Source organism: Oncorhynchus tshawytscha, linkage group LG06 (assembly GCF_018296145.1).
Source record: "Oncorhynchus tshawytscha isolate Ot180627B linkage group LG06, Otsh_v2.0, whole genome shotgun sequence".
Taxonomy (NCBI): domain Eukaryota; kingdom Metazoa; phylum Chordata; class Actinopteri; order Salmoniformes; family Salmonidae; genus Oncorhynchus; species Oncorhynchus tshawytscha.
This window is the reverse complement of record NC_056434.1, coordinates 45108044-45134913: the sequence shown is the minus strand read 5'-3', so window position 1 is coordinate 45134913 and position 26870 is coordinate 45108044. Positions and strand designations below refer to the sequence as shown.

General features: G+C 41.6%; 1 protein-coding gene across 1 annotated transcript in view; it reads left to right on the top strand.

Annotated features, from left to right (window-relative positions):
* The window catches only part of LOC112253378 (synaptotagmin-9), a 49534-nt gene extending 23724 nt beyond the window's left edge, over positions 1-25810 (top strand). Inside the window, exons 2-7 of the mRNA XM_024425362.2 lie at positions 10179-10542; positions 10643-11183; positions 18816-18936; positions 20864-21035; positions 23805-23934; positions 25484-25810. Coding sequence (XP_024281130.1) covers positions 10179-10542; positions 10643-11183; positions 18816-18936; positions 20864-21035; positions 23805-23934; positions 25484-25558 — 1403 coding nt within the window. The 3' untranslated portion in view covers positions 25559-25810. The remainder of the gene's footprint in view (positions 1-10178; positions 10543-10642; positions 11184-18815; positions 18937-20863; positions 21036-23804; positions 23935-25483) is intronic.
* Positions 25811-26870: the final 1060 nt, after the last annotated feature.

Below are 26870 nucleotides of genomic sequence, written 5' to 3'. Positions count from 1 at the left end.
CCAATGGTTCCAAGTGGTTCCAAGTGGTTCCAATGACGAATTTGACGCAAGCCACCCGTACCTGGTGACTTTCTTCAGCAAAGATGGCTGACAATACATTATGGTGGATGCAAATGTAAGTAATTATAACGTCATAATAAGTCAAGCAAAAAAAATACAATTGAGAGGAATATGTTAGTTAATGTAGAGACAAACGAATGTGCATATTTTTTGTCGTCAAGTTAATTTACAAAAATTGCTATTTAGCAAGTTTTTTTTCAGTCATATCCAATACCAGGTGTATCAAACTCCATTCTTTGAATGATGCTGTGTCTACATGTATGTATAACAATTATACACTTCAACAGTGTAAACCACTCCTGCTCCTGGGACATCAATGATTACACATTGTAACTATCCAATAGACTAGAAACATGATTTAAATAAAGGCTGATTTGTAATTCATATATACAGAATAAAAAACAGTACATCCTGCTAGCACGCCCACAAGCGAGCCACTCAGGTGGAGAATGATGCGTGGAAGAGAGTGGGGAATGAGAAGTGAGTAACAATCCGGGCTATTTGCTCTGAGACCGGCATAATAATGTAATGAAACAAGCAGGGAGAAGGTTTTGAACCCTCAACATTCTAGCCCGAAGTCCAGCACGTTGTTTTTCAACAACTCCACACATTTCTTTTGCAAATGCAAATGTAAGTAATTATAACATCATAACAAGTCAAGCAGAAAAAAAATTAAATTGAGAGGAATATGTTAGTTCATGTAGAGACAAACGAATGTGCATATTTTTTGTCATCAAGTTAATTCAGTCATATCCAATACCAGGTGTATCAAAATCCATTCTTTGAATGATGCATATCCAATAAAAAATATAAATCAAATCAAATCAAATCAAATTTTATTTGTCACATACACATGGTTAGCAGATGTTAATGCGAGTGTAGCGAAATGCTTGTGCTTCTAGTTCCGACAATGCAGTAATAACGAACAAGTAATCTAACTAACAATTCCAAAAAACTACTGTCTTATACACAGTGTAAGGGGATAAAGAATATGTACATAAGGATATATGAATGAGTGATGGTACAGAGCAGCATAGGCAAGATACAGTAGATGATATCGAGTACAGTATATACATATGAGATGAGTATGTAAACCAAGTGGCATAGTTAAAGTGGCTAGTGATACATGTATTACATAAGGATGCAGTCGATGATATAGAGTACAGTATCTACGTATGCATATGAGATGTATAATGTAGGGTAAGTAACATTATATAAGGTAGCATTGTTTAAAGTGGCTAGTGATATACTTACATCATTTCCCAACAATTCCCATTATTAAAGTGGCTGGAGTAGAGTCAGTGTCATTGACAGTCATTGACAGTGTGTTGGCAGTAGCCACTCAATGTTAGTGGTGGCTGTTTAACAGTCTGATGGCCTTGAGATAGAAGCTGTTTTTCAGTCTCTCGGTCCCAGCTTTGATGCACGTGTACTGACCTCGCCTTCTGGATGACAGCGGGGTGAACAGGCAGTGGCTCGGGTGGTTGATGTCCTTGATGATCTTTATGGCCTTCCTGTGACATCGGGTGGTGTAGGTGTCCTGGAGGGCAGGTAGTTTGCCCCCGTTGATGCGTTGTGCAGACCTCACTACCCTCTGGAGAGCCTTACGGTTGAGGGCGGTGCAGTTGCCATACCAGGCGGTGATACAGCCCGCCAGGATGCTCTCGATTGTGCATCTGTAGAAGTTTGTGTGTGTTTTTGGTGACAAGCCAGTTGAAGTCGGAAGTTTACATACACTTAGGTTGGAGTCATTAAAACTTGTTTTTCAACAACTCCACAAATGTATTTTTTGAAGTCGGTTAGGACATATATATGTAATTTTTCCAACATTTGTTTACAGACAGATTATTTCACTTATAATTCACTGTATCACAAATCAAATGGGTCAGATGTTTACATACACTAAGTTGACTGTGCCTTAAATAGCTTGGAAAATTCCAGAAAATTATTTCATGACTTTAGAAGCTTCTGATAGGCTAATTAACATTATTTGAGTCAATTGGAGGTGTACCTGTTGCTGTATTTCAAGGCCTACTTTCAAACTCAGTACCTCTTTCTTGACATCATGGGAAATTCAAAAGAAATCAGCCAAGACCTCAGACAAAAATGGTGGACCTCCTGGTTCATCCTTGGGAGGTATTTCCAAATGCCTGAAGGAACCACGTTCATCTGTACCGACAATAGTATTTAAGTATAAACACCATGGGACCATGTAGCCGTCATAGGAAGGAGACGCGGTCTGTCTCCTAGAGATGAACATACTTTGGTGTGTCCTGTAGACAATTTGTTGGCAGAACTGAAAAAGCGTGTGCGAGCAAGGAGGCCTACAATCCTGACTCAGTTACACCAGCTCTGTCAGGAGGAACGGGCCAAAATTCACCCAATTTATTGTGGGAAGCGTGTGGAAGGCTACCCGAAACGTTTGAATTGCTACCAGGCAATGCTACCAAACACTAATTGAGTGTATGTAAACTTCTGTCCCATTGGGAATATGATGAACGAAAAAAAATATGAAATAAATCATTCTCTCCACTATTATTCTGACATTTCACATTCTTAAAATAAAGTGGTGATCCTAACTGACCTAAGACAGGGAATTTTACTTGGATTAAATGTCAGGAATAGTGAAAAACTGAGTTGAAATGTATTTGGCTAAGGTGTATGTGAACTTCCGACTTCACCTGTATATTTACAGTGTATTGGTCATGGCTCCTGAGTGGTTCAGGGGTCTAAGGCACTGCATCTCGGCGCAACAGCTTCGCTACAGTCCCTGGTTTGAATTCAGGCTGTTTCATATCTGAATGTGATTGGGAGTGCCATAGGGCGGCGCATAATTGGCCCAGCGTCATTCGGGTTTGGCCGGTGTAGGCCGTCATTGCAAATAATAATTTGTTAAATAAAGGTTCAATTTAAAAAACATCTGGCAGAAAACACAGCGCAATCAATAGGAGGTTAACAGTGGCTGGTGCTGAAAATATATAGCAAACTTGTTATGCAAGTGTTGCACACCAACAGATGGAGAAAACCTACAACAATCGAGGAATTCATTTCAACAGTATTCTTAATTTTAATTTGACTTCACAAACAACAAGAGGTCTTTATTGGAGTCTATTTCATCGGAGCCTAGATCTATATAAAATAACTTAACTGGCTGAGGTAGGCTATGAGGCTTAACAGCCTAATAGAAGCAGGATTTTGTTTTTATTAGGCCTACTTACAATTGCGAACTGGTCAAATATGTAGCATCCTACATAAAACAATCATTTAAAGAAAAAAAGTCTGCATGTTAAACCTAAAACAATGTAAGTAATAATGAAACGCGCACATTTGTAAATCCTAAACTCTAAAAGTAATTGGAAAGGTAGATACAAATAATATGTGACATTGTGATTATAATAAAGAATGTAAACAAGATGTACTGTAAACACGATGCTGTGTCTTCACAACTGCAGCAGGTGTAGCCCATCATGCAAATGTTTCCTATTAGCAGGACAATAGACTTTTTATAGCCCGGCTACTGTTGTGAAAATCCCTCTACTTGCAATGTATTCGATGCTTAGATGCTTTATTATCCAAATGTAAAAGCATGTACTGTACAGTACTGTATTTCTTCATCAGCTTCTTCTCTTTCAAAATGCAGATGTTGATTTAGTTATGGATCCATAATGAATTACTAAGGGAATAAATATCACTGATATACAGAAATATAGGAACAAAGTTGTCTAATGAAGGACAACAATTTTGAATCCTCCAAACCTCATGCTGTAGCCTACGTCACGTTGTACAGCGCAATATTTTCCATTCCATCCTAATAGAAACCCTTCTGTTTTGTTCTTCATTTTTCTCGGAATAGAAACACCATAATATTAATCAAATTAACCCCTTGAAGCTAGGGGGCACTATTTTTATGTTTGGAAAAATAACGTTCCCAAAGTAAACGGCCTATTTCTCAGGACCAGATGCTAGAATATGCATATAATTGACAGATTAGGATAGAAAACACTGTCAAAATATTGTCGGTGAGTATAACAGAACTGATATTGCAGGCGAAACCCTGAGAAAAATCAAACCAGGAAGTGGCTTCTATTTTGAAAACTCTATGTTCCATAGCCTCCCATTGCACCAGATTCCTTTTCCTATCGCTTCCTCAAGGTGTCAACAATCTTCAGACATTGTTTCAGGCTTTTATTTTGAAAAATGAGCCAGAACGATAACATCACGTCGTGGTCACATGAGTTTTGCTCACGCAACAGAGTTTGGATAGGTATTGCTTTTCCCTTTCCTACTGTGAAAGACATTTGCGGTTGATATATTATCGATTATACAATCTGAGGATTGATTATAAAAAACGTTTGACATGTTTCTGTGGACATTACGGATATTATTTGGAATTTGTCAGCGTTGTCGTGACCGCTCTTTCCTGTGGATTTCTGAACATAATGCGCCAAACAAACGGAGGTATTTTGGATATAAAAATAATCTTTACGGAACAAAAAGGAACATTTGTTGTGTAACTGGGAGTCTCATGAGTGAAAACATCCGAAGATCATCAAAGGTAAACGATTCATTTGATTGCTTTTCTAATTTTCGTGACCAAGCTACCTGATGCTAAGTGTACTTAATGTTTTGTCATGCGATCGATAAACTTACACAAATGCTTGGATTGCTTTCGCTGTAAAGCATCATTTCAAAATCTGAGAAGACAGGTGGATTAACAAAAGGCTAAGCTGTGTTTTGCAATATTGCACTTGTGATTTCATGAATATGAATATTTGTAGTAATATTATTTGACTGAGGCACTATGCTATTCAGCGGTTGCTGATGACAATTATCCTGCTTAGGGATGGGTAGCGTCTAGAAGTTAATTAAGCCAAATTTCTTAAAATCAACCCCATATACTATTTTATTATAAAAAAAGGTTTTAAATTCTCTGGTAATGCCAATACGGAAGACTATCAGATGCTTCTAAAATATGCCCTCTGGTGGTCAAACAGAATGGTGCAGCAGCCCGCAAGGTGTGGCGCAGTATAACACAACTTTAAAAGGAGGAACCACTGTACCTGTAGTGTAAATACTTTTCAAGTTACAGTATTCCCTTAATAACCTTACTAATGACATCACAAAATGAAAAACAATATGACATGATTATTCTTTAGGTCCCCACTGACCATTCCCCACATTCTGATGTTAGGAATATTGTTCCAGTGTTCACTTTTTGGACGTTAGATTCTTTGGGTGGCAAAAGTCTTCTGGAGGCTAAGACATTCCTTTGGTTGATACAGAGAGTTCGCTGCTGCATAAAAAACATATGACCGGGTGTGAGGTGTCAACAAGCATCCTTAGGACACTTAGGACACTTAATTGTTAGGAGGTTATATTTTTGGGTGATTTTGTTTTTGCTTGTCCATTTGGACAAGCTTTGTTCATATTATCTTTTTGTCCAACAATTTATTTTCCTTGTCCTGGGAAAAGCGCTAATGTGGGGGATTTATTTAGTCGCTGACGTAGTCTCGCCAGGGAGTTTACAAATCTTCATCCATATCGATGTTGGTGATCGCTGAACTGGTGTCCAGAAATAGTTTTCGGACATAGGAAATGATGGCGAAAATATGGTGTTACGATCAGAGTAAAAAAAAAATATTTAAAAAAAAATAGCAGAGTTGGTCAGGAGCCCATAAGACGGCAGCTGTCCAATGCAATGCCATCTTCTATGCCACAAAACAGAACATCACAATACAGTGTACACTAAAGACATAAGAGCTCATCTGCTTTACTACTGTATGTCCCACGTGAACCTGCTTAGTGGTTCTCAATCTACTTAATTTCCATTGCGTCTATCCAACGTATCATTAACAAAATTTCAAGATTAAATCAGAGATTTGTCAGCTTGATTGCTCCTTTGGTAATCACTGAATACAATAGGTGAATGGGTTTGATTCAGCATGCATGTGAAGGGGCGAAGACCAAATAATTTTGCAATCAGCAGCAGCACGTATGCTAGAGGTCACAATTATGTGGATTCCCCACACTGAGTGGTGTCCTGCTGTGGGGACACGTCTGTAATCCATTTGGTTCAGCAGGAGGCCACCTCAACACACAGACACACACACACACCATAAATAAGTTCTCATACATCATGCATGCATTTGGGACACGCTTGTGTTCGTGCCTGACAGGAGAAATCGTTATGAAAGAGGATGAAGATGACACCTGTTTGATATGTCAGTACTGTCTGTGACTGGATTATGATGAGTATCACATCTTTAAATTTAAAGATGGAATCCGCAGTACTGGCCGCCCCACCACCGTTGTTATTGTTTTTGTCGCCGAGCTGATCTGAGGAGCGTCGCACAGTATTGTAAAAAAAACAGCAGTAGCTATTGTGCTCTTCTATCGCGTGTGCAACTGCACATAGTCTTTACGGTGCCTTTTCATCTTTAATCCATCCTTCAACTTTTTGCTCTCTTTTTGAAGATCAACGCCAATCATTCCTGTGAAATATTTGTTTGATCTAGGGATGTGACAAATGTAAAAATGTTCTAAACATTTAAACAGCTATTTTTTTGTCGTTTAAACTATAAGAAGAAAATCATGGGAATTCACAGTGCACATATGGTCCTGCATATGACCGCTAGGGGGTGATGCAGTTCAATCTACCGCAGTCCTGGCTACCAGACGGCACTCACCTTACTGCTGTCCCCCACCCACTCAGCAATGATGGTAGTTAATGCCATTTTTAGGTTCTCTGCTGTGTGCCTCTCCTCCATGTTCTCAAAAGCCAGTACATGGGACTTCATGTCCCGCTTCTGGTCACTGTGATGGCTCTTTGCAGTGATGTATGACAGCGTGTTCATAGACGTCAAACAATCTGTTGTTAACCTCATGTACGGGGGGTGTTTGAGAGCTTGTGCTTTGTACTTGCAGAGCAATCATTGTACAATTTGTTCATTCGGACATCACAGTTTTTAGACCTGGCATCTTGTAGTCTGGTTATAGATATGCCATCAAGACATTGAAGCCAACACCCTTTACCATTGACAATGGCTGCATATCAACTGCAATCATTTCTGTAATCAGTGCTGTGATTTTCTCACTCCCTTGTCGTACTTCTTTCGTGTGAACTACAGTATCTGCATTGACCCTTTTTGCACTAACTATTTGGACTCATCACATACACTGCTGCTATTGTTTATTATCTATCTGGTTGCCTAGTCACTATACCCCTACCTATATATATACATACAGTATCTACCTCAATTACCTCGTACCCTTGCACATTGACTCGGTACTGGTACCCCGTGTATAAGTTATCGTTACTCATTGTGTATCTATTCCTTGTGTTATTATTTTTCTATTATTTATATATTTTTCTCTGCATTGTTGGGAAGGGTCCGTAAGCGTTTCACTGTTCGTCTACACCTGTTGTTTAGGAAGCATGTGGCACATACATTTTATTTGAAGAGCCAGGTCTAATATCTGTTGTTGGGGGCCTGTGCTGCTGCCAGCAACGGTTTGGGTCTTATGGTGCCGCCCTTTCAGATTGTTAAGCATTGCACCCGTACTGTCATTTGAGCTCAATTCAACCTCGCAAAGTTTACATTTCACTACCTCCTCATTGAACTTCTCAAAGTATTGCCATACAAGACTTCGCTGCTGTCGTTTCCCTGTCTCACTCTCAGCCATTTTTCCAACTGTTAACGACAATGATGTGCCGAGCATTTTTATATCCGTGGCAAATCATTTGAAAGATGCATACAGTATCTCCACCTACTTACGTTACATCCATTGTTGCGTTAGGTTAAATTTTAAAAAATCCCTTTATGATGATGATGATGATGATAATGATGATCGGGACCTGTTGTATGGGGAAAACAAACAGAACCATTTTTGAGAGGTTAGAGGTTTTTTCTAAACGTTAACGATCCCAATTTAATTTAAATGTTTAAACATTCACACCCCTAGCTTGATCATCAGACAACTTTGGCCAACAGCAACCCTCATTTGTCATGGTTTGTACAATTGATTCATTAAAGAGAGGGTTAGGCACAGTCAAATTAAATTGAGCAGTTTAAAAGTGACATAACATCCTTGCTAGATCTATTAAAACATTGTTAAGAAGAATATATGCTATGCTGTTGTTATTTACCAAGACAGTTGGAGCCTTTACATTTGACCGTGTTTTCTGCACACATAATTTATAAAATATTGTATTGGAACATGTGTGATTCCATAAAGAGTCTAAAACGGATTACATAGTTTAGCAGCTACAGTATGTTTTTAAAGTTGGGGACCTGTGTGATTGAAATAAATATCGCACCATTTCCAAACTCTGTTGCCTAGCAAAAATCCTAGAATCCTTGGTAGATTCAGTACTTAACTTAGATCCCTGTCAACTATACACCAGTCCGGTTCCAGACCAGGTCATAGCACCATCTCTACTACTTCTTTGGTTTAAATTATCTTCTTAATTTTCTTTAATAAGAAGAAACACTGTGCGGTCCTTTTTATTGACCTGTCTAAAGCCTTCGATAATATGGATCACTCATTACTTATTCAGAGGCTTGCATCAATTGGCCTGGACCAGGCTGTGTGTAGCTAGTATGAAAATGATGCCAATGTCATCCTTGCGACCTACATGGACCCCTGCCAAGACCCACAAGTGGGTCCCGACCCACAATTTGGGAACCACTGCATTATATCACCTACACAGCCCATTGAATATGCATAGGCCTATACATACTGGATATACAATTATAAATAACAATGCAAAGATAATTTAAGAATTCGCACAAATCAGCATGTTTACACATTTGGGTTGTGTGTGTGTGTGTGTGTGTATGTGTGTGTGTGTACATATGTGTGGGAGTGGCAGTGCAGTGTTGGGTGGTTGCTGGGTATTTGAATAATACAATATTGATAATTAAAGTAAATTAGCCCATGCTAATTGAACTTTTCAGACAGTGTTACTTTGAGAAAGTTCAAACTTTAGACATGTGTCCTGTTTGTAATTGATTGAGCTGCAGAGTCAATTAAAGTGAGTGGTGTTTAGAACTCATTGTGTTGATGGCACTTTGTCAGTATTAGGATAGGAAGTGCAGTTGTCCCAGCAGGGCTGGGAGTTTGGTGGGACAACACACATAGTCACAATGTTTATCATTCCATGCATTCAATGAACATGGGCAAGAGATATTCTCCTTCCAAACTCATATAGCGTCTTTGATATTTTATCTTGAATTTATTTTTGCTTTTTAGAACAGCCACATTGAGATGTACCAAAGGTTGTCAAAATAGCAGATAACTAGATGAGTGAATCCTCAAAGAATGTGTCACCACTAAAATGAAGTGCCACAATGTCTGGGCATGCCATCTATCTCTGTGGCTTAGCGCAAAAGACCCAGCTGGTTTCCAGTGCAGTATGTGGGCCAGCTCAATGAGCCTGTGGATCCCACATCTTCTCATGGGTAAAGCCCAACCAGGATGGATTGGTGGGAGGAATAACTCAACATCACATGAGGCTCCATTTCCCTCCACTGGTCTAGATAATGACAGGGAAGTACGGTCGAGAGGACACATGGTCCAGGTACAGACAATGTAGACAGTAGATCTGATGTGAAGCTAGTGGCAGGACACTCTGACAAGGGCTTATTCACTGTGGACTAAAAGCCCTCTCTGTGTCTGCATGGCCTGATTCGTAATGACTGGGTATTGGAGAGGAGACATGGAGACAGAGTGAGCTCATTCATCAGATAGTGAGATGCTCTTTCTGAGAAACATAACATATTCCGGTGGAATACACCAGGCTATTCCAGACACCAACCACTTCCCTTTTACTATCTGTGAGCGGATATTTGAGATGAGAGCACTCACTGATGAGTTCATGTTGATTGAACTGAACAATGCTACCTAATCTGATGAGTTTCTCTTCCTTTGCTAATGGAAACAATTGTCATGTCTGTCATACTAATACTAACGTTTGTACAATATCAATTTGAGCAGCACATTGGGAGAGATTGAAAGAAAAGTTGTTAGTATATTATAATATCTTGCTATCAATACAAAATATATCGTCCCACAGTTCCCTGCTAACGTGTTTCTCTCCCTGGGTCTGTCTATTGCAGATGTGTCAGTGAGCCTGCTGTCTCTGGTGGTGACCACCTGTGGCCTAGCCCTTTTCGGGGTCTCACTTTTCGTCTCGTGGAAGCTGTGCTGGGTGCCATGGCGTGACCGTGGCCTCCCCAGCGGCCTGAAGGATGGCCAGGGGGACCAGCAGCCAGTCATGATGGAGGTGGATGGGGTGGAGAATGAGTACAGTGAAGACTGTGTCAAGGAGCCTTCAGGCCTGGTAGTCCCCGAGGCAATCATGAAGATCAGCCACACATCCCCAGACATCCCCCTGGAGGCCCAGTCCAAGCTCAAGGAGAACCATGTCCGCCACATCACCCGCGTGCAGCGCCAGATCACTGAGCCCACCTCCTCTGTCCGGTCAGTCCCGCAGCACAGAAAAAAATGAACAAGTCAATTCCACTAACCATGTTGCATTGTGTCTATAGCTAATGATAACTGGTTTCTCTACCCTCTGCAGGCACAACTCCATCCGCCGCCAAATGAACCTATCCAACCCAGACTTCAACATTGGCCAGTTCCAGAGACAGGAGTCCCTGGCCACTCTGGGCCGGATCAAACCCGAGCTCTATAAGCAACGCTCTGTGGACACGGACGACGGCAGGAAGACGGACAGCTGCGGCCGCATACATTTCATCCTCAAGTTCGACTGTGACCTGGAGCAGCTCATCATCAAGATCCACAAGGCCCAGGATTTACCGGCCAAGGATTTCTCAGGAACCTCTGACCCTTACGTCAAAATCTACCTGCTCCCCGACCGTAAGACCAAGCACCAGACCAAGGTGCACCGCAAGACCCTCAACCCCGTGTTCGACGAGGTCTTCCTGTTCCCTGTGGCCTACACTGAGCTGCCCACACGCAAACTGCACTTCAGCGTCTACGACTTTGACCGCTTCTCCCGCCACGACATCATTGGCCAGGTGCAGGTGGATAACTTCCTGGACCTTGCAGACTTCCCCAGAGAGACTAAACTCTGTAGGGACATCCAGTACGTCACCTCGGTGAGCTAACTTCTATATCAGTCTCAGTACAGTATCATAATATCTGCTTGGGTACGTGGACATGCAACAATAAATGCAACGCTGTGACTTGAAATGAGGTAGTGAATAAGGATACATTATCTGAGAGAGTTTAGTTGGAAGTCACTTCAGTTCTGGTCCCTGATCATTCACCTATGTCAGTTTAGGAGTGGGACTGGAAAGAGTTAAACCCTTAGAAGCATATCGGAACCAGCTCTGCCCCCCCAGGGCTACCAAAAACTGTCCAAACAATAAAACAACGTGTAAAGGCCATGTAACAGCAAGGCAGGGAGGAAAATACCAAAGTGTAAGTATGTCTGTCCCCACAGAACCCCCCCTGGTTTAATAAAAAAAGAAGACTAACATAAAATGATACTTAGATGGAATGAATAATACATGACCACACAAGGAAACACATGGAGTGGAGACATACATCTGAGTTGGCAGCAGTGACTGCTTTGACACCAGGATACAAAGCTGGAGCTCCTCTCTCCATTATTCACTTGGATCCCATTAGTATCTGTGAGGTGTGACATACTGATGGAATCTCGCTGGACTCTCACTGATGTCAGAAAGGCTCTTTAGTCTCAATTGGTCAAAGTGTGGTCTCAATAGATGTCAGTCTCATTGGAGTCTCACTGTGGAAATAAGGACTTATGGTGTCATTGAAGGAGTGTAGGTTGTCTGCAGTCTCAAGGGAGGACTGTAGTCTGAGTGATGTCTCAGTGATAAATCTCTATACTGTCTCTCTTGAGGTCCACTTCCTTTTTTTTAGATGGGTTCATTTTTACTTCCCGTCAACATGTAGGGTTTGAGTTCATCAAACGTGTGTGATTAGCCTAGTGGTTAGAGCGCTGGGCCAGTAACTCAAAGGTTGCTGGATTGAATCCCCGAGATGACAAGGTAAAAATAGGTTGTTCTGCCCCTGAGCAAGGCAGTTAACCCACTGTTCCCCAGGTGCCGAAGACATGGATGTTTTTAAAGGTAGCCCCCGCACCTCTCTGATTCAGAGGGGTTGGGTTAAATGTGGAATACACAGTTCAGTTGAATGCATTCAGTTGTACAACTGACTAGCTATCCCCCCCTTTCCCTGATTATGTCATGCCTGCTCCCCCCTGAGGGCGCCAGGCTCCTGTCATCATACGCACCTGTTACCATCATTATGCGCAGCTGCGCTCATTGGACTCACCTGGACTCCCTCACTTTGTTGATTGCCCCTGCATATATGTCTGCTCCTCTGTGTTGTTACAAGTAGTAGCATTGTTTGTCGTGTTTATGTCCAGACGCTGTTCTTGTTCCGTTACATGTCCGTCTATATTACATGGTTCACTCCCTGTACCTGCTTCTCATCTCCTGTGTTTGGCGTTACAGATTAGGCTCAGACAATGAATAGGTCTGAAGCTAGTATTTTGTATCAAGGCTGTCAAACTTGGCGACTTCATAGGTCAGGGTTTCCAAACTCGGTCCTGGGGCCCACCCGGGTACGAGTTTTAGTTTTTGACCAAGCACTACACGGCTGAAACAAATAATCAAAGCTCGATGATGAGTTGGTTGTTTGAATCAGCGGTGTAGTGTTGCGTCCAAAAACTTGCGTCCAAGGGGGTGCTTGGACAGAGTCCTAGATTTACCTGTGTGACATGGGTGAGCTAACTGGGGAGCTTCAAAGTATCTGGGGATGCAACCCAGAGCATCTAGGAAACACAAACATCACACACACATAGCCACACACACACACAGCCACTCTCCATCCCAGAACTGGGCCAGCCCTTCTGGGACACAGAGCATGTGACATCACAAGTCAACCACTAGTCTATGCATAAATCATACCTCAGCGCTAAGTTGGGTTTCAAACATCCAATATGTAACATACAAAGTGTAAACCGGCATCAAGTCTGACATTGAAGTGCTACATCTCCGTAACTGAACTGTAGGACCATATGAACGGGGTCAAGAATAACCCACCATCTACTTCTTAGATAACATCAATTACAAGTCATGTAGCAGGTTTATTACATGTTTTTAACATGTAATAACATACAGGACACCTTCCAGGGACAGAGAGCTATACAAATACCCATACAAGTGACCAGCTCTAAATCATTTACATGATCTATGTAAGCTTCTACAAGCAGGTCTCAAATCCACCTTTATGAGGGTTGAATTAAACTGCTAGACAACAGAACAGAATCACTGGTGGTTTAGGCCAGCGGCATACCACCCTGCATCCCACTGCTGGCTCGCCATTGAAGCTACGCAGGGTTGGCCCTGGTTGGTCTCTGTTATAACTAAGATTTCAAGAGCACTGTAATCTGTGTCCCTGCAATGGCAGTCGATAGTATTAATGTGAGCCAACTTAGGCGACAGGTAGCCTAGCGGTAAAGAACATTGGGCCAGTAACTGAAAAGTTGCTGGTTCGAATCCCTGAGCTGACTAGGTGAAGAATCTGTTGATGTGCCCTTGAGCAAGGCACTTAACCAGAATTGCTCATGTAAGTAGCTCTGGATAAAAGCTTCTGCTAAATTACGTAAATGTAAAAAATATATATATATATATGTGTGTGGCTTGATCCAATGCAGCAGGTTTACTACCTAGCTCCACAATAACCATCACTGCAGCATAATATTATCTTTATTTAACTAGGCGAGTCAGTTAAGAACAAATTGTTATTTACAATGACCGCCTAACCCGGCCAAACCCTCCCCTAACGACACTGGGCCAATTGTGCACTGCCCTATGGGACTCCCGGTTGTGATACAGCCCGGGATCGAACCAGGGTCTGTAGTGATGCCTCTAGCACTGCGATGCAGTGCCTTAGACCACTGCACCACTCGGGAGCCTCCAGTGGTGCAGTGGTCTAAGTGATGAGCACATCACATCTCCTTACGTTATGTCTTGTTGATCTGCATTGTAGAAACAGACATGGGCTAAATATAAAACTTGAGGAATGACTGATGAAGAAGGGAGGAAAGATAAAATGGGTTTACAACAATAACAAAGTGCTTTTTCAAGATGACAACAGAATCATTCCAAAGTCCGTTATTATTACATGAGTACTACATTTATGAGTGATTGAAATGTGTTTGTTTACCCTGATTGTGTCTGTGTTCATTTAGAAGCCCAGTGAAACACATCTAAAGTGCTGAATCATGTCGTTCCACAGCTGCTGACTTACTGTCTGCTGACGTAACAGGATGACATGCCAAGACATGGTCTTACATGTGCTGGCTATTGCAAAGCCATTTTCACCTCCCTCTCTATCTCCCTCCCTCTTTGTCTCCCTCTGTTTCTCTCTACAAACATGGTAGTAGCAAACCCTGTATGTTAAGAGGCCCTTAAAAGAGAGAGAGATCCTAGGGGGGAAGGTGAAAGATGGATAATTACACAAGATAGACTGTCAGCCTTCTCTCTCCAGCCATATTGGGGGCCTTTAGAGCTCCAGTTTAATTTCATTGAAAGAGAACAAGTGACGATAATTCCACCACTGACTTGATTTAAGTACTTCAATGGATGGAGGAGACTGTTATCCTATAGTCTGCAAATGGAAGTGGGTAATTGGATTATTTAGCCTGAGAGGGATGGGCTACATGGTCCACCCCTAATCTCTTTGTGAGTATGTGTGGGGAGGTTGTGTGTGTGTGTACGCACGTGCTCGTGTGTGTGTGTGTGTGTGTGTGTGTGATATGTACCACTTTACGATGGAGACCTACTGCCGCGCCTTCTGAGTGACCAGGTCAGTGTAGCCAAGTGTGGACCGATGATGATGTACTGTAGGTTAGAGGTCACTGTGGTGTCTTGCCCTATGTTTACAGCCTTGATAAATCAACGCCTTTGTTTGATTACATTTACAGTGATTTTGGACACAGGCCAGAGAGCAGTGATAGATCGCTTTAGATCTGTAATTTCAATCATCCACATAGAGGACTTATTGATGCTTGAATGGATGTGCCAATTCTACATTTTCCACTATTACACTCCCATTCAATGTCCCTATCAATGACGTTGTCTAAAAAACAAATATCCAACAACAACCACCAAAGTCATTCCTTGCAGGACATGACATGACATGATTTATAATGCACAAAGAATAGCAGAACAAGTCGCACCCATTATTAGTTCAAGTCATTAGCAACCATGTCCACTGATCTCTGTTGGATATGATGTGAGGTGTTTTACACAGACGCTTTTAAATGGAACATCAAAGTAAGTAGCTAACTGTGTGAATTGAGCCATTTATAGTAACAAGCATTTTCATGTACAGAACATTAGAACAATGCAGCATATCAGACAGCATGTGTTGTTATTCTTAAACGTTAGTATTAACTTTGGAGTCTATTTGGACTCTATTCATACAGAAAAACATTTTCCAAATGAGGTTCATGGTCGTTGTGAGTTAGCAGTGAGCACAAATGTAGCTGTGATTGCATTTCAATATACAGTGCCTTCGGAAAGTATTCAGACCCCTTGACTTTATCCACATTTTGTTAGGTTATAGCCTTATTCTAAAATGGATTTAAAAAAAAATAATAATCTCATCAATCTATACACGATACACCATCATGTCAAAGCGAAAACAGGTTCAAAAATATTGTCAAATGTCTGAAGAAAACCCCCCAGTAATATCACATTTACATAAGCATTCAGACCTCTTTTTCAGTACTTTGGTGAAGTACCTTTGTCAGCAATTACAGCCACGAGTCGTTTTGGATATGATGCTACAAGCTAGGCAAGATCTTTATTTGGGGAGTTTCTCCCATTCTTCTCTGCAGATCCTCTCAAGCTCTGTCAGGTTGGATGGGGACCGATGCTGCACAGCTATTTTCAGGTCTCTCCAGAGATGTTCGATCGGGTTCAAGTCTGGGTTCTGGCTCGGCCACTTAAAGACATTCAGAGAATTGTCCCGAAGCCACTCCTGCGTTGTCGTGGCTGTGTGCTTAGGGTTGTTGTCCTGTTGGAAGGAAAATGTTTGCCACAGTCTGAGGTCCTGAGCGCTCAGGAGTAGGTTTTCATCAAGGATCTCTCTGTACTTTGCTTCGTTCATCATTGCCTCGATCCTGACAAGTCTCCCAGTCCCTGCCACTGAAAAACACCCCCACAGGATGATGCTGCCACCACCATACTTAACTGAATGGATGGTGACAGGTTTCCTCCAGATGTGACGCTTGGCATTCAGGTCAAAGAGTTGAATCTTGGTTTTACCAGACCAGAGAATCTTGTTTCTCACGGTCTGTGAGTCTTTAGGTGCCTTTTGCCAAACTCCAAAAGGAGTGAGGCGTGGATTCTGTCTAAGGAGTGGATTCTGTCTGGCCACTATACCATAAAGGCCTGATTGGTGGAGTGCTGCCAAGTTTGTTTTCCTTCTGGAAGGTTCTCCCATCTCCACAGAAAAACTCTAGAGCTCTGTCAGTGTGACCATCGGGTTCTTGGTCACCTCCATGACCAAGGTCCTTCTCCCCTGATTGCTCAGTTTAGCCACACGGCCAGCTCTAGGAAGAGTCTTAGTGCTTCCAAACTTCTTCCATTTAAGAATGATGGAGGCCACTGTGTTCTTGTGGACCTTCAATGCTGCAGCAATTTGTTGGTACCCTTCCCGAGATCTGAGCCTCGACACAATCCTGTTTCGGAGCTCTACGGAACATTCCTTCGACCTCATGGCTTGGTTTTGCTCTGACATGTACTGTCAACTGTGGGACCTTATATAAGGTATGTGCTTTTCCAAATCATGTCCAATCAATTGAATTTACCGCAGGTGGACTCCAATCACGTTGTAGAAACATCTCAAGGATGGTCAATGGAAACAGGATGCACCTGAGCAGCCATTTTATACATTTGCAAATATTTCTCAAAACCTGTTTTCGCTTTGTCATTATGGGGTATTGTGTGTAGATTGGTGAGGATTTTTTGATTTATTTAATCAATTTAGAATAAGGCTGTAAGGTAGCAAAATGTGAATAAAGTCAAGGGATCTGAATACTTTTCGAAGGCACTGTATTCAAACTTTATTAATAACTTCATCATTGAACATATCCACCTACTAAAACCCAACCCACAGAGAGCACAGTAACTGTTGGCCCCCAACCCAGGATATGAACATGTCATAAGCTAGGGGGGGACAACTCTGGTAAACCTCTGCTATTTGGAGAACTAAAACCTGTTGCCACTATTGACAATGGGCTTGTCAAAGCCATGGCAGCTAGGCAGAAAGGCCTGATAGCCCTGGCAAACAAGCTCCAGCAGGGTGTGAGCTAGATAGCTTCTCGGGGAGGCTGTGTCTGTGTGAGACTGGGACTGAGCACTGACCAGGCTGGTGACCAAGCCAGACCTGATAATGAGCGGTTCTCTGTGGAGAGCTGCACTGACCTTTCCTGCTGATGCAGAATACTGGGGCTTCCCACTGAGCCCAGGGGCCTGCCAATGGGAACTTACACACAGGGAGAATGATCTGTTATAACAGGCCCATACAGCTCAGGGCTGAGGAGCACACACGCGCATGCACATGCACGCGCACACAAAGACTAATTCAGATGTCAGGCTAGTGTCAGCCAATCCTGGAGATGCTGCTTATTTACATTAGGCTCCCAGCTTCTAAAACCAGGGGCTCTGACCAAGTTTATGGTCCGGTAGTCTGCATCTTAACTATGTTGGGTGTTTCCTGCTCCTACCTCAAGCTGAGAGAAACTTACAGTGGTAACAGGTTTGTCAGGGTTACATTACAACTTGAGGTGCATGCCTCAACTGGAGGTGAGACTCGTGGCCTTCATAGTCCATGCCGGTAACTAACCTTGTGAGTGCTGCTTGTGTCTAACGAACACATCACTCTCTCACAGACATGCTATTTTCAGAGGTGATAATTGGAGAGCTTCTCTTCCTGTTCACTTGCATACGCAGGGCCGTAGCCAGCAAAAACCAGCGACAATTACCCCAGTGATTATCACATTGGTTGCTGTAACTTCAATCACCTCAGTCAATCTACAAACACACAGCCTATTACAGTAGTTATACAATTAGCCGCTACACATTTACGCACATTACCTCAACACCGGGATTTAGAACTATAATTTAATACGTACAGAGGGATCTGTTAGCAGAAAATAATATTTTATTCACAAAAGGTAAACAAATCGGTTGGCTTTACAGAACTGTTATTTTTGTTGTTGCAATTTTACAGCCAATTCCCTGGAATTCTGCACATTTCCCCATGTCTTATGCCATGTTAATAGGATATCTGATTGAGAGAAACAAATAAAATAAATGGGGGCCCCCTGGAGGTCAGGGCCTCTGGTCACGTGCTCTGTGTGCCCGGTCAGTAATTGGCTAGTCTAAGTACACTAAGCAGTACCAATAAAAACATTTTTACTGACTTGGGTTAATTGAGTGATTGTCAATGAGTGAGTGACATATAACAAGATGAAAACTGCTGATGCACAACAACCAAGCTTAGACATTGCACGTTGTGCATTCTATTATTCTAACTCTCAGCAGTAAGTTGAGGTCCCGACTGTTCACATAGTCCACTGTAAACCAGCGGAATCTCTAACAGCGAAGCCAGAGCTATATGGACACATCATGAGACATTCAGTTACTAAACATTTCACTGATGTTTTCATTGCTTTGTAGGACAATGTGGACTTGGGGGATCTCATGTTCTCCCTGTGTTACCTACCAACGGCTGGAAGGCTAACCATCACAATGATCAAGGCTAGGAACCTCAAAGCCATGGACATCACTGGAGCCTCAGGTAGGGGGTCCTTAATGTGGGGACTGGGGTACAAATGTGATGTGGATTCTGCTTAGTCATCACTGGATGGATAAATTATATGACAGACTAGTATATGAAATGGAATGGTCATTTCTGTCTCCCAGTCTTTTAATAATATGGCCCAATAAGTAGAAGCCATGACGAAACATATCAATGGAGCATAACTATTGAGGCGTCCGAAATGGCACCCTATTCCCTATACAGTTGAATTCGGAAGTTTATATACTGTACACTTAGGTTGGAGTCATGAAAACTCATTTTTCAACCACTCCACAAATTTCTTGTAAACAAACTTTAGTTGTGGAAAGTCGGTTAGGACATCTACGTTGTGCATGACACAAGTCATTTTTCCAACAATTGTTTACAGACAGATTATTTCACTTATAATTCACTGTATCACAATTCCAGTGGGTCAGAAGTTTACATATACTAAGTTGACTGTGCCTTTAAACATCTTGGAAAATACCAGAAAATGATGTCATGGCTTTAGAAGCTTCTGATAGGCTAACTGACATCATTTGAGTCAATTGGAGGTGTAACTGTGGATGTATTTCAATGCCTACCTTCACACTCAGTGCCTCTTTGCTTGACATCATGGGAAAATCAAAAGAAATCAGCCAAGACGTCAGAAAGAAATTGTAGACCTCCACAAGTCTGGTTCATCCGTGGGAGCAATTTCCAAACGACTGAAGATACCACGTTCATCTGTACAAACAATAGTACGCAAGTATAAACACCATGGGACCACACAGCAGTCATACCGCTCAGGAAGGAAACTCGTTCTGTCTCCTAGAGATGAATGTACTTTGGTGCGAAAAGTGCAAATCAATCCCAGAACAACAGCAAAGGACCTTGTGAAGATCCTGGAGGAAACAGGTACAAAAGTATCTATATCCACAGTTAAACAAGTCCTATATCGACATAACTTGAAAGGCTGCTCAGCAAGGAAGCCACTGCTCCAAAACCGCCATAAAAAAGCCAGACTACGTTTTGCAACTCGTCGTACATTTTGGAGAAATTTCCTCTGGCCTGATGAAGCAAAAATAGAACTGTTTGGCAATAATGACCATGTTTGGAGGAAAAAGGCGGAGGCTTGCAAGCCGAAGAACACCATCCCAAATGTGAAGCACGGGGGTGGCAGCATCATTTTGTGAGGGTGCTTTCCTGCAGGAGGGACTGGTGCACTTCACAAAATAGATGGCTTCATGAGGATGGAAAAGAATGTGGATATATTGAAGCAACATCTCAAGACATCAGTCAGGAGGTTGAAGCTTGGTCGCAAATGGGTCCTCCAAATGGACAATGACCCCAAGCATACTTCCAAAGTTGTGGTAAAATGGCTTAAGGACAACAAAGTCAAGGTGTTGGAGTGGCCATCACAAAGCCCTGACCTCAATCCTATAGAAGATTTGTGGGCAGAACTGAACAAGCAATGAGGCTTAAAAACCTGACTCAGTTACACTATCTCTGTCAGGAGGAATGGGCCACAATTCACCCAAATTATTGTGGGAACCTTGTGGAAGGCTACCCAAAACGTTTGACCCAAGTTAAACAATTTACAGGCAATGATACCAAATACTAATTGAGTGTATGTAATCTTCTTACCCACTGAGAATGTGATGAAAAAAAATAAAAGCTGAAATAAATCATTCTCACTACTATTATTCTGACATTTCACATTCTTAAAATAAAGTGGTGATTGTAACTGACCTAAGACAGGGAATTTCTACTTGGATTAAATGTCAGGAATTGTGAAAAACTGAGTTTAAATGTCTTTGGCTAAGGTGTATGTAAACTTCCGACTTCAACTGTATACTGCACTACTTTTGACCAGAGGCCTGTGTGGATGCATCCCATGTCTTACTCCGTAGGTTTACCCTTTCCACTGTGTCCCAACTCTCTCTAGATCCTTATGTGAAGGTGTCTTTGATGTGTGAGGGACGGAGATTGAAGAAGAGGAAAACATCCACCAAGCGAAACACTCTGAATCCAGTCTACAACGAAGCCATAGTATTTGATGTCCCTCCTGAGAACATTGATCAGATCAGTCTCCTAATAGCAGTGATGGACTACGATCGGTAAATAAATGTTGTTTTGCAACGCTTTTTATGAACTGAACTTCCTATAATTATGACAGCAGTTTGGGTTTTTTATTCTGAAAATAGCCTGCAAGGTTGTGGTGACTATGGTGCACTGAAAAGGACTCCGAAACCACGCTTTTGATTGGACAGTATCTTTGCTGTATACAAATCAAATAACATATTATTTGTCACATAATATGCAGATGTTATTGCAGGTGTAGCGAAATGCTTGTGTTTCCAGCTCTAACAGTGCAGTAATATCTAACAGTAATATCTAACAATTTCACAACAATACACACAAATCTAAAGTAAAGGAATGGAATTAACCTCTTGATTCTAGCCATCCCGGATCCGGGATCGTGAATACAGCCTCAAGCTCATTACCATAACGCAACGTTAACTATTCATGAAAATCGCAAATGAAATGAAATAAATATATTTGCTCTCAAGCTTAGCCTTTTGTTAACAACACTGTAATCTCAGATTTTCAAAATATGCTTTTGAACCATAGCTAAACAAGCATTTGTGTAACAGTATTGATAGCCTAGCATAGCATTAAGCCTGTCATTCAGCATGCAACATTTTCACAAAAACAAGAAAAGCATTCAAATAAAATCATTTACCTTTGAAGAACTTCAGATGTTTTCAATGAGACTCTCAGTTAGATAGCAAATGTTCAGTTTTTACAAAAAGATTATTTGTGTAGGACAAATCGCTCCGTTTTGTTTGGCTACGAAAAAAACCTGGATCCAGGAGTGTAAATTCTCTAGGCAAGCTCATTAGAATAACGCAACATTAACTATTCATGAAAATCGCAAATGAAATGAAATAAATATATTAGCTCTCAAGCTTAGCATTTTGTTAACAACACTGTCATCTCAGATTTTCAAAATATGCTTTTGAACCATAGCTAAACAAGCATTTGTGTAACAGTATTGATAGCCTAGCATAGGATTAAGCCTGGCATTCAGCATGCAACATTTTCACAAAAACAAGAAAAGCATTCAAATAAAATCATTTACCTTTGAAGAACTTCAGATGTTTTCAATGAGACTCTCAGTTAGATAGCAAATGTTCAGTTTTTACAAAAAGATTATTTGTGTAGACAAATCGCTCCGTTTTCTTCATCACGTTTGGGTAAGAAAAAAAACGAAAATTAAGTCATTAAAACGCAAACTCTTTTCCAAATTAACTCCATAATATCGACAGAAACATGGCAAACGTTGTTTAGAATCAATCCTCAAGGTGTTTTTCACATATCTATTCGATGATAAGTCATTCGTGGCAGTTTAGTTTATCCTCTGAAGAAATGGAACGCGCATGGACCTGGAGATTATGCAAGTCGTATGGACCTGTGTCCGCGACTTGCCAGGTTTTCCCATTGTAGTCTGTGATTGTCTGTAGACCCTGCCACATAGGTCTCGTGTCTGAGCCGTTGAATTGCGACTCCACTTTTTCTCTATGCTGACGTTTTGCCTGTTTGATTGCCTTATGGAGGGAATAACTACACTGTATGTATTGTGCCGTATTCCCAGTCACCTTGCCATAGTTAAATGCGATGGTTCCCACTTTCAGTTTTGTGCGAATGCTGCCATCTATCCACGGTTTCTGGTTAGGGTAGGTTTTAATAGTCACCGTAGGTACAACATCTCCTATACACTTCCTGATAAACTCAGTCACCGTATCAGTGTATACTTCGATAATATTCTCAGAGGCTACCTGGAACATATCCCAGTCCACATGATCAAAACAATCTTGAAGCGTGAATTCCGATTGGTCAGACCAGCTTTGAATAGTCCTTAGCACAGGTTCTTCCTGTTTGAGTTTCTGCCTATAGGAAGGAAGGAGCAAAATGGAGTCATTACCAGATTTGCTGAAAGGGCGGTGGGGGGGGGGGCTTGTAGGCCTTGTAGGCATCCAGAAAGTTGGAGTAGCAACAAGTGTTTTATCAACGTGAGTACTACAGTTAATGTGTTGATAGAACTTCGGCAGCCTTTTCCTCAAATGTGCTTTCATAAAATCCTCAGCTACAATGAATGTGGCCTCAGGATATGTGGATTTCAGTTTGCATAAAGTCCAGTTAAGTTCTTTGAGGGCCGTCGTGGTATCGGCTTGAGGGGGGATATACACGGCTGTGACTATAACCGAAGAGAATTATCTTGGGAGATAAGACAGTCGGCATTTGATTGTGAGGTATTCTACGTTGGGTGAACAAAAAGACTTGAGTTCCTGTATGTTATCACAATCACACCAAAAGTCGTTAATGATGAAACATGCACCCCCACCCTTCTTTCCGGAGAGATATTTATTCCTTTCTGTGCGATGAACTGAGAACCCAACTGGCTAGACGGACTCAGACAGTATATCCTGAGAGAGCCATGTTTCCATGAAACAGAGTATGTTACAATTCCTGATGTCTCTCTGGAAGAAATCCTTGCCCTGAGCTCCTCAACTTTATTATCCTGTTTCCTCCCCTATACAAGCACATCGCTGAGACTCCCTAAGTGTAACATGTTTCAGTTGATCATTGGCCTGGAAAGCAGCTGGCATTCAAGAGAGGAGGAAACAACATTACAAGACAAAAATACTGACGAAAAAGCAGAGAGTACAGAGTACAGACTCTTTTCCTCCAAATGCTGTTCAGAATAAATATTAGAGGAGTTAAAAATTATCTGCCGAACATCACTATAATAATTACACGAAGGAGCACGATGTTGGACAACAAAAGGTTTTAAAATGACCATATGTTTCCCCCCCCTCTCACAGGGTAGGTCACAATGAGGTCATTGGAGTGTGTAGGGTGGGCAATGAGGCGGAGAGCCTGGGCCGAGACCACTGGAACGAGATGCTGTCATACCCTCGCAAGCCCATCGCCCACTGGCACCCCCTGGTAGAGGTATGTGTGTGTTTGTGTTTGTGTGTGTGTGTGTGTGCGTGTGTGTGTGTGTGTGTGTGTGTGTGTGTGTGTGTGTGTGTGTGTGTGTGTGTGTGTGTGTGTGTGTGTGTGTGTGTGTGTGTGTGTGTGTGTGTGTGTGTGTGTGTGTGCAAGATGTAAGTATACAGCAAGCGGTAAAGCTCTACTTCTCTAGCTTGTATAGGGACAATAAAACACAAGCAGGATTACATAAAACACATGTCTGCTTGACTTGTTTTTGTGCCATCATCAGAACAATCCATTCCTGCAGTGGGAGAGGAGCGGAGAAGGCGGCTTTATTGCTATTTAAAAACACTACTCCTCCACCCTCATTAATGGACACCAGAAATAGATCAACATTTATTTGGAGTTGTTGACACCAAATCTATTCATATTCATCTGAGAGGTTAAAAGCAGAAATTGGAACGGTAATGTTGCCTACACAGTGATATAACTGAAGTGCTTGTCATTGGATATCATTGTAGCTGCACAATCAAAAGCACTGGGGTGTATTCACTTGGAACCAAACAGAGCCAAACAAAAGCAAAGGGAATGATATGGGGAGGGACCTTCCTGAATTTGTCCAATATAGACTTTTTGGGAGTAAACAGTTGCCATTGCAAAATGTTTTTGCAACTGTTTGCCACGGTCTTCGTCTAATGAATACAACCCTGTTCCTCTTATTAAGGTGAAGAAGACATAGCAGAGGACTCAAGCTCGGATTATAGCTTATTTGTGTTACTTCAAGAATGGAAAGATGCTCTGATTTTAATGAGTATAAGGCTTAATAACCCATAAACCACACACACACACATACACATACACACACTCAGACAAAAATAAGCACCCACCTAATTATTATTGTTATAGACACACACAAACACACACACACTTGACGTTTCATTATTTTCGCTCGCATCTTTTCATGGATTGGTGTTTTGAAATCTTAGTGCAAGACTCGCTGACCCTCAAGGCCACAGACAGTTCTCATCAATAATTCACATCCCAGGCCACTTGAGCCAAGGTTGTGCTCCCGCTACACAGAACTGCTAAAACAGCCATTTAAACTGTGCTTTTACATCTCTCTTTTGTTCCCTGTCTTCCCCTGGGCTGCTTTTTTAGGCTGTTAAATTCCATCTAGGAGGAAAAGAAGAAAGGGCAAAAAATAAAAATGTTTGCTATTTCCTACTGATTTTGTGTTTCTTGAAAGTAGGACAATTTATTTAGAGTAGGTTTCTTAATAATTGGAGAAGGAATTTCGGGGACACAGTGCGGTGACAATTGATTTTCAGACAGAGGCACGACAGAACCCACAGGGGGTCTACACACACCGAGGCCATTTTTTTTGTAAGATGAATTAAAACTAGAGTGCATTGTGTCTTCAGCCTCAGTCTCTATTTACTGAAATTAGATTTCACCTCCCACTTTTTCCCTCTTTGTGCAATTCAGCTGTCAAATTGTATTCCCTTACCTGATATAACCTGGTTATGCTCATCTCTCTGACCGTGTTTCTTTTCGGTGTGTTCTCTAGTGGATGGGTCAGGGGACTGCAGGTGAAAGCCAGGGCGGTTCCACCAACTCTCTGAAGACTCCTCCCTCACCATAAAGAGAACACAGGGTGGTGAAGGAGAGGAACAGCAGAGACCCCAAGCATCAAGAGAGGAGGAGACATCAGTATGCTAGTAATGGTAGATGTTACACTTGGTTTCCCCGACATAGATTAAGTTTAGTGTTGAACTAAAAAGCATGCTCAATTTGAAAGTGCTTACTGATCCAGGACAGGCTTAAAACTTCTTCAGGATTGGTGGGTCCCCTGCGGGACGGTTGCACTAACGTAGGCTAATGTGATTAGCATGAGGTTGTAAGTAAGAAGAACATTTCCCAGGACATAGACATATCTGATATTGGCAGAAAGCTTAAATTCTTGTTAATCTAACTGCACTGTCCAATCTACAGTAGCTATTAGAGTGAAAGAATACCATGCTATTGTTTGAGGAGAGTGCACAGTTTAATAAACAAATTAGGCACATTTGGGCAGCCTGGTACAACATTTTGAACAGAAATGCAATGGTTCATTGGATCAGTCTGAAACTTTGCACATACACTCCTGCCATCTAGTGGCCACAATCTAAATTCCACCTGGGCTGAAATAATACATTATGGCCTTTCTCTTGCAAATGTAAAAAATCATGTGTTTTTTTCTTTGTATTATCTTTTACCAGATCTAATGTGTTATATTCTCCTACATTGCTTTCACATTTCCACAGAAAGTGTTTCCTTTCAAATGGCACCAAGAATATACTGTATGTTTAGTCAACTGCATGTCCAGTGGCCATTCATTAGTACTATTTGTTAAAAAACTACAGAAATCTAAAAAGTGTTAAAGTTTCAGTTGGGAGGTAATAGTATAGTCTTGTTTATGTCTTCTTTAATAACACTTTGTTACAATTAATTGATCTTTGTTATTTGGGTACAGTGCATGGTTCTTTGTGCGTAATATTGCTCTTTGGTTGATTACTTTGTGAGATACTAACATACTGTAAACATAAAATGTACCATGAAACTAAGACCTAGTATGTAAATTGTCCATTCAGATGTTACTAAATAAATATTTATATTATAAATTTACCACACAAAGACAGATGGGTCATTTTATGATCTCAAGAGTGAAATTCTGTGTCAGGAAGAAGAGAGAGGCCTTAGAGCCTGTCCTCGACACCTTTCTCCACAAAGACGCTCTCTTCACACCTGCAGTGACAAGTCCCCAACAGGCCACAGACACACATGACAGATGCCGAGCCCTGCACCGAACCAGTTGACGGCCAAACAAACAGCAACGAGGTTGCAGCAGGATGATAAAATATCAAAACTTATGAGATGTGACTGACAGACAGTGGGGAGCGCTCCAATCAGAGTGC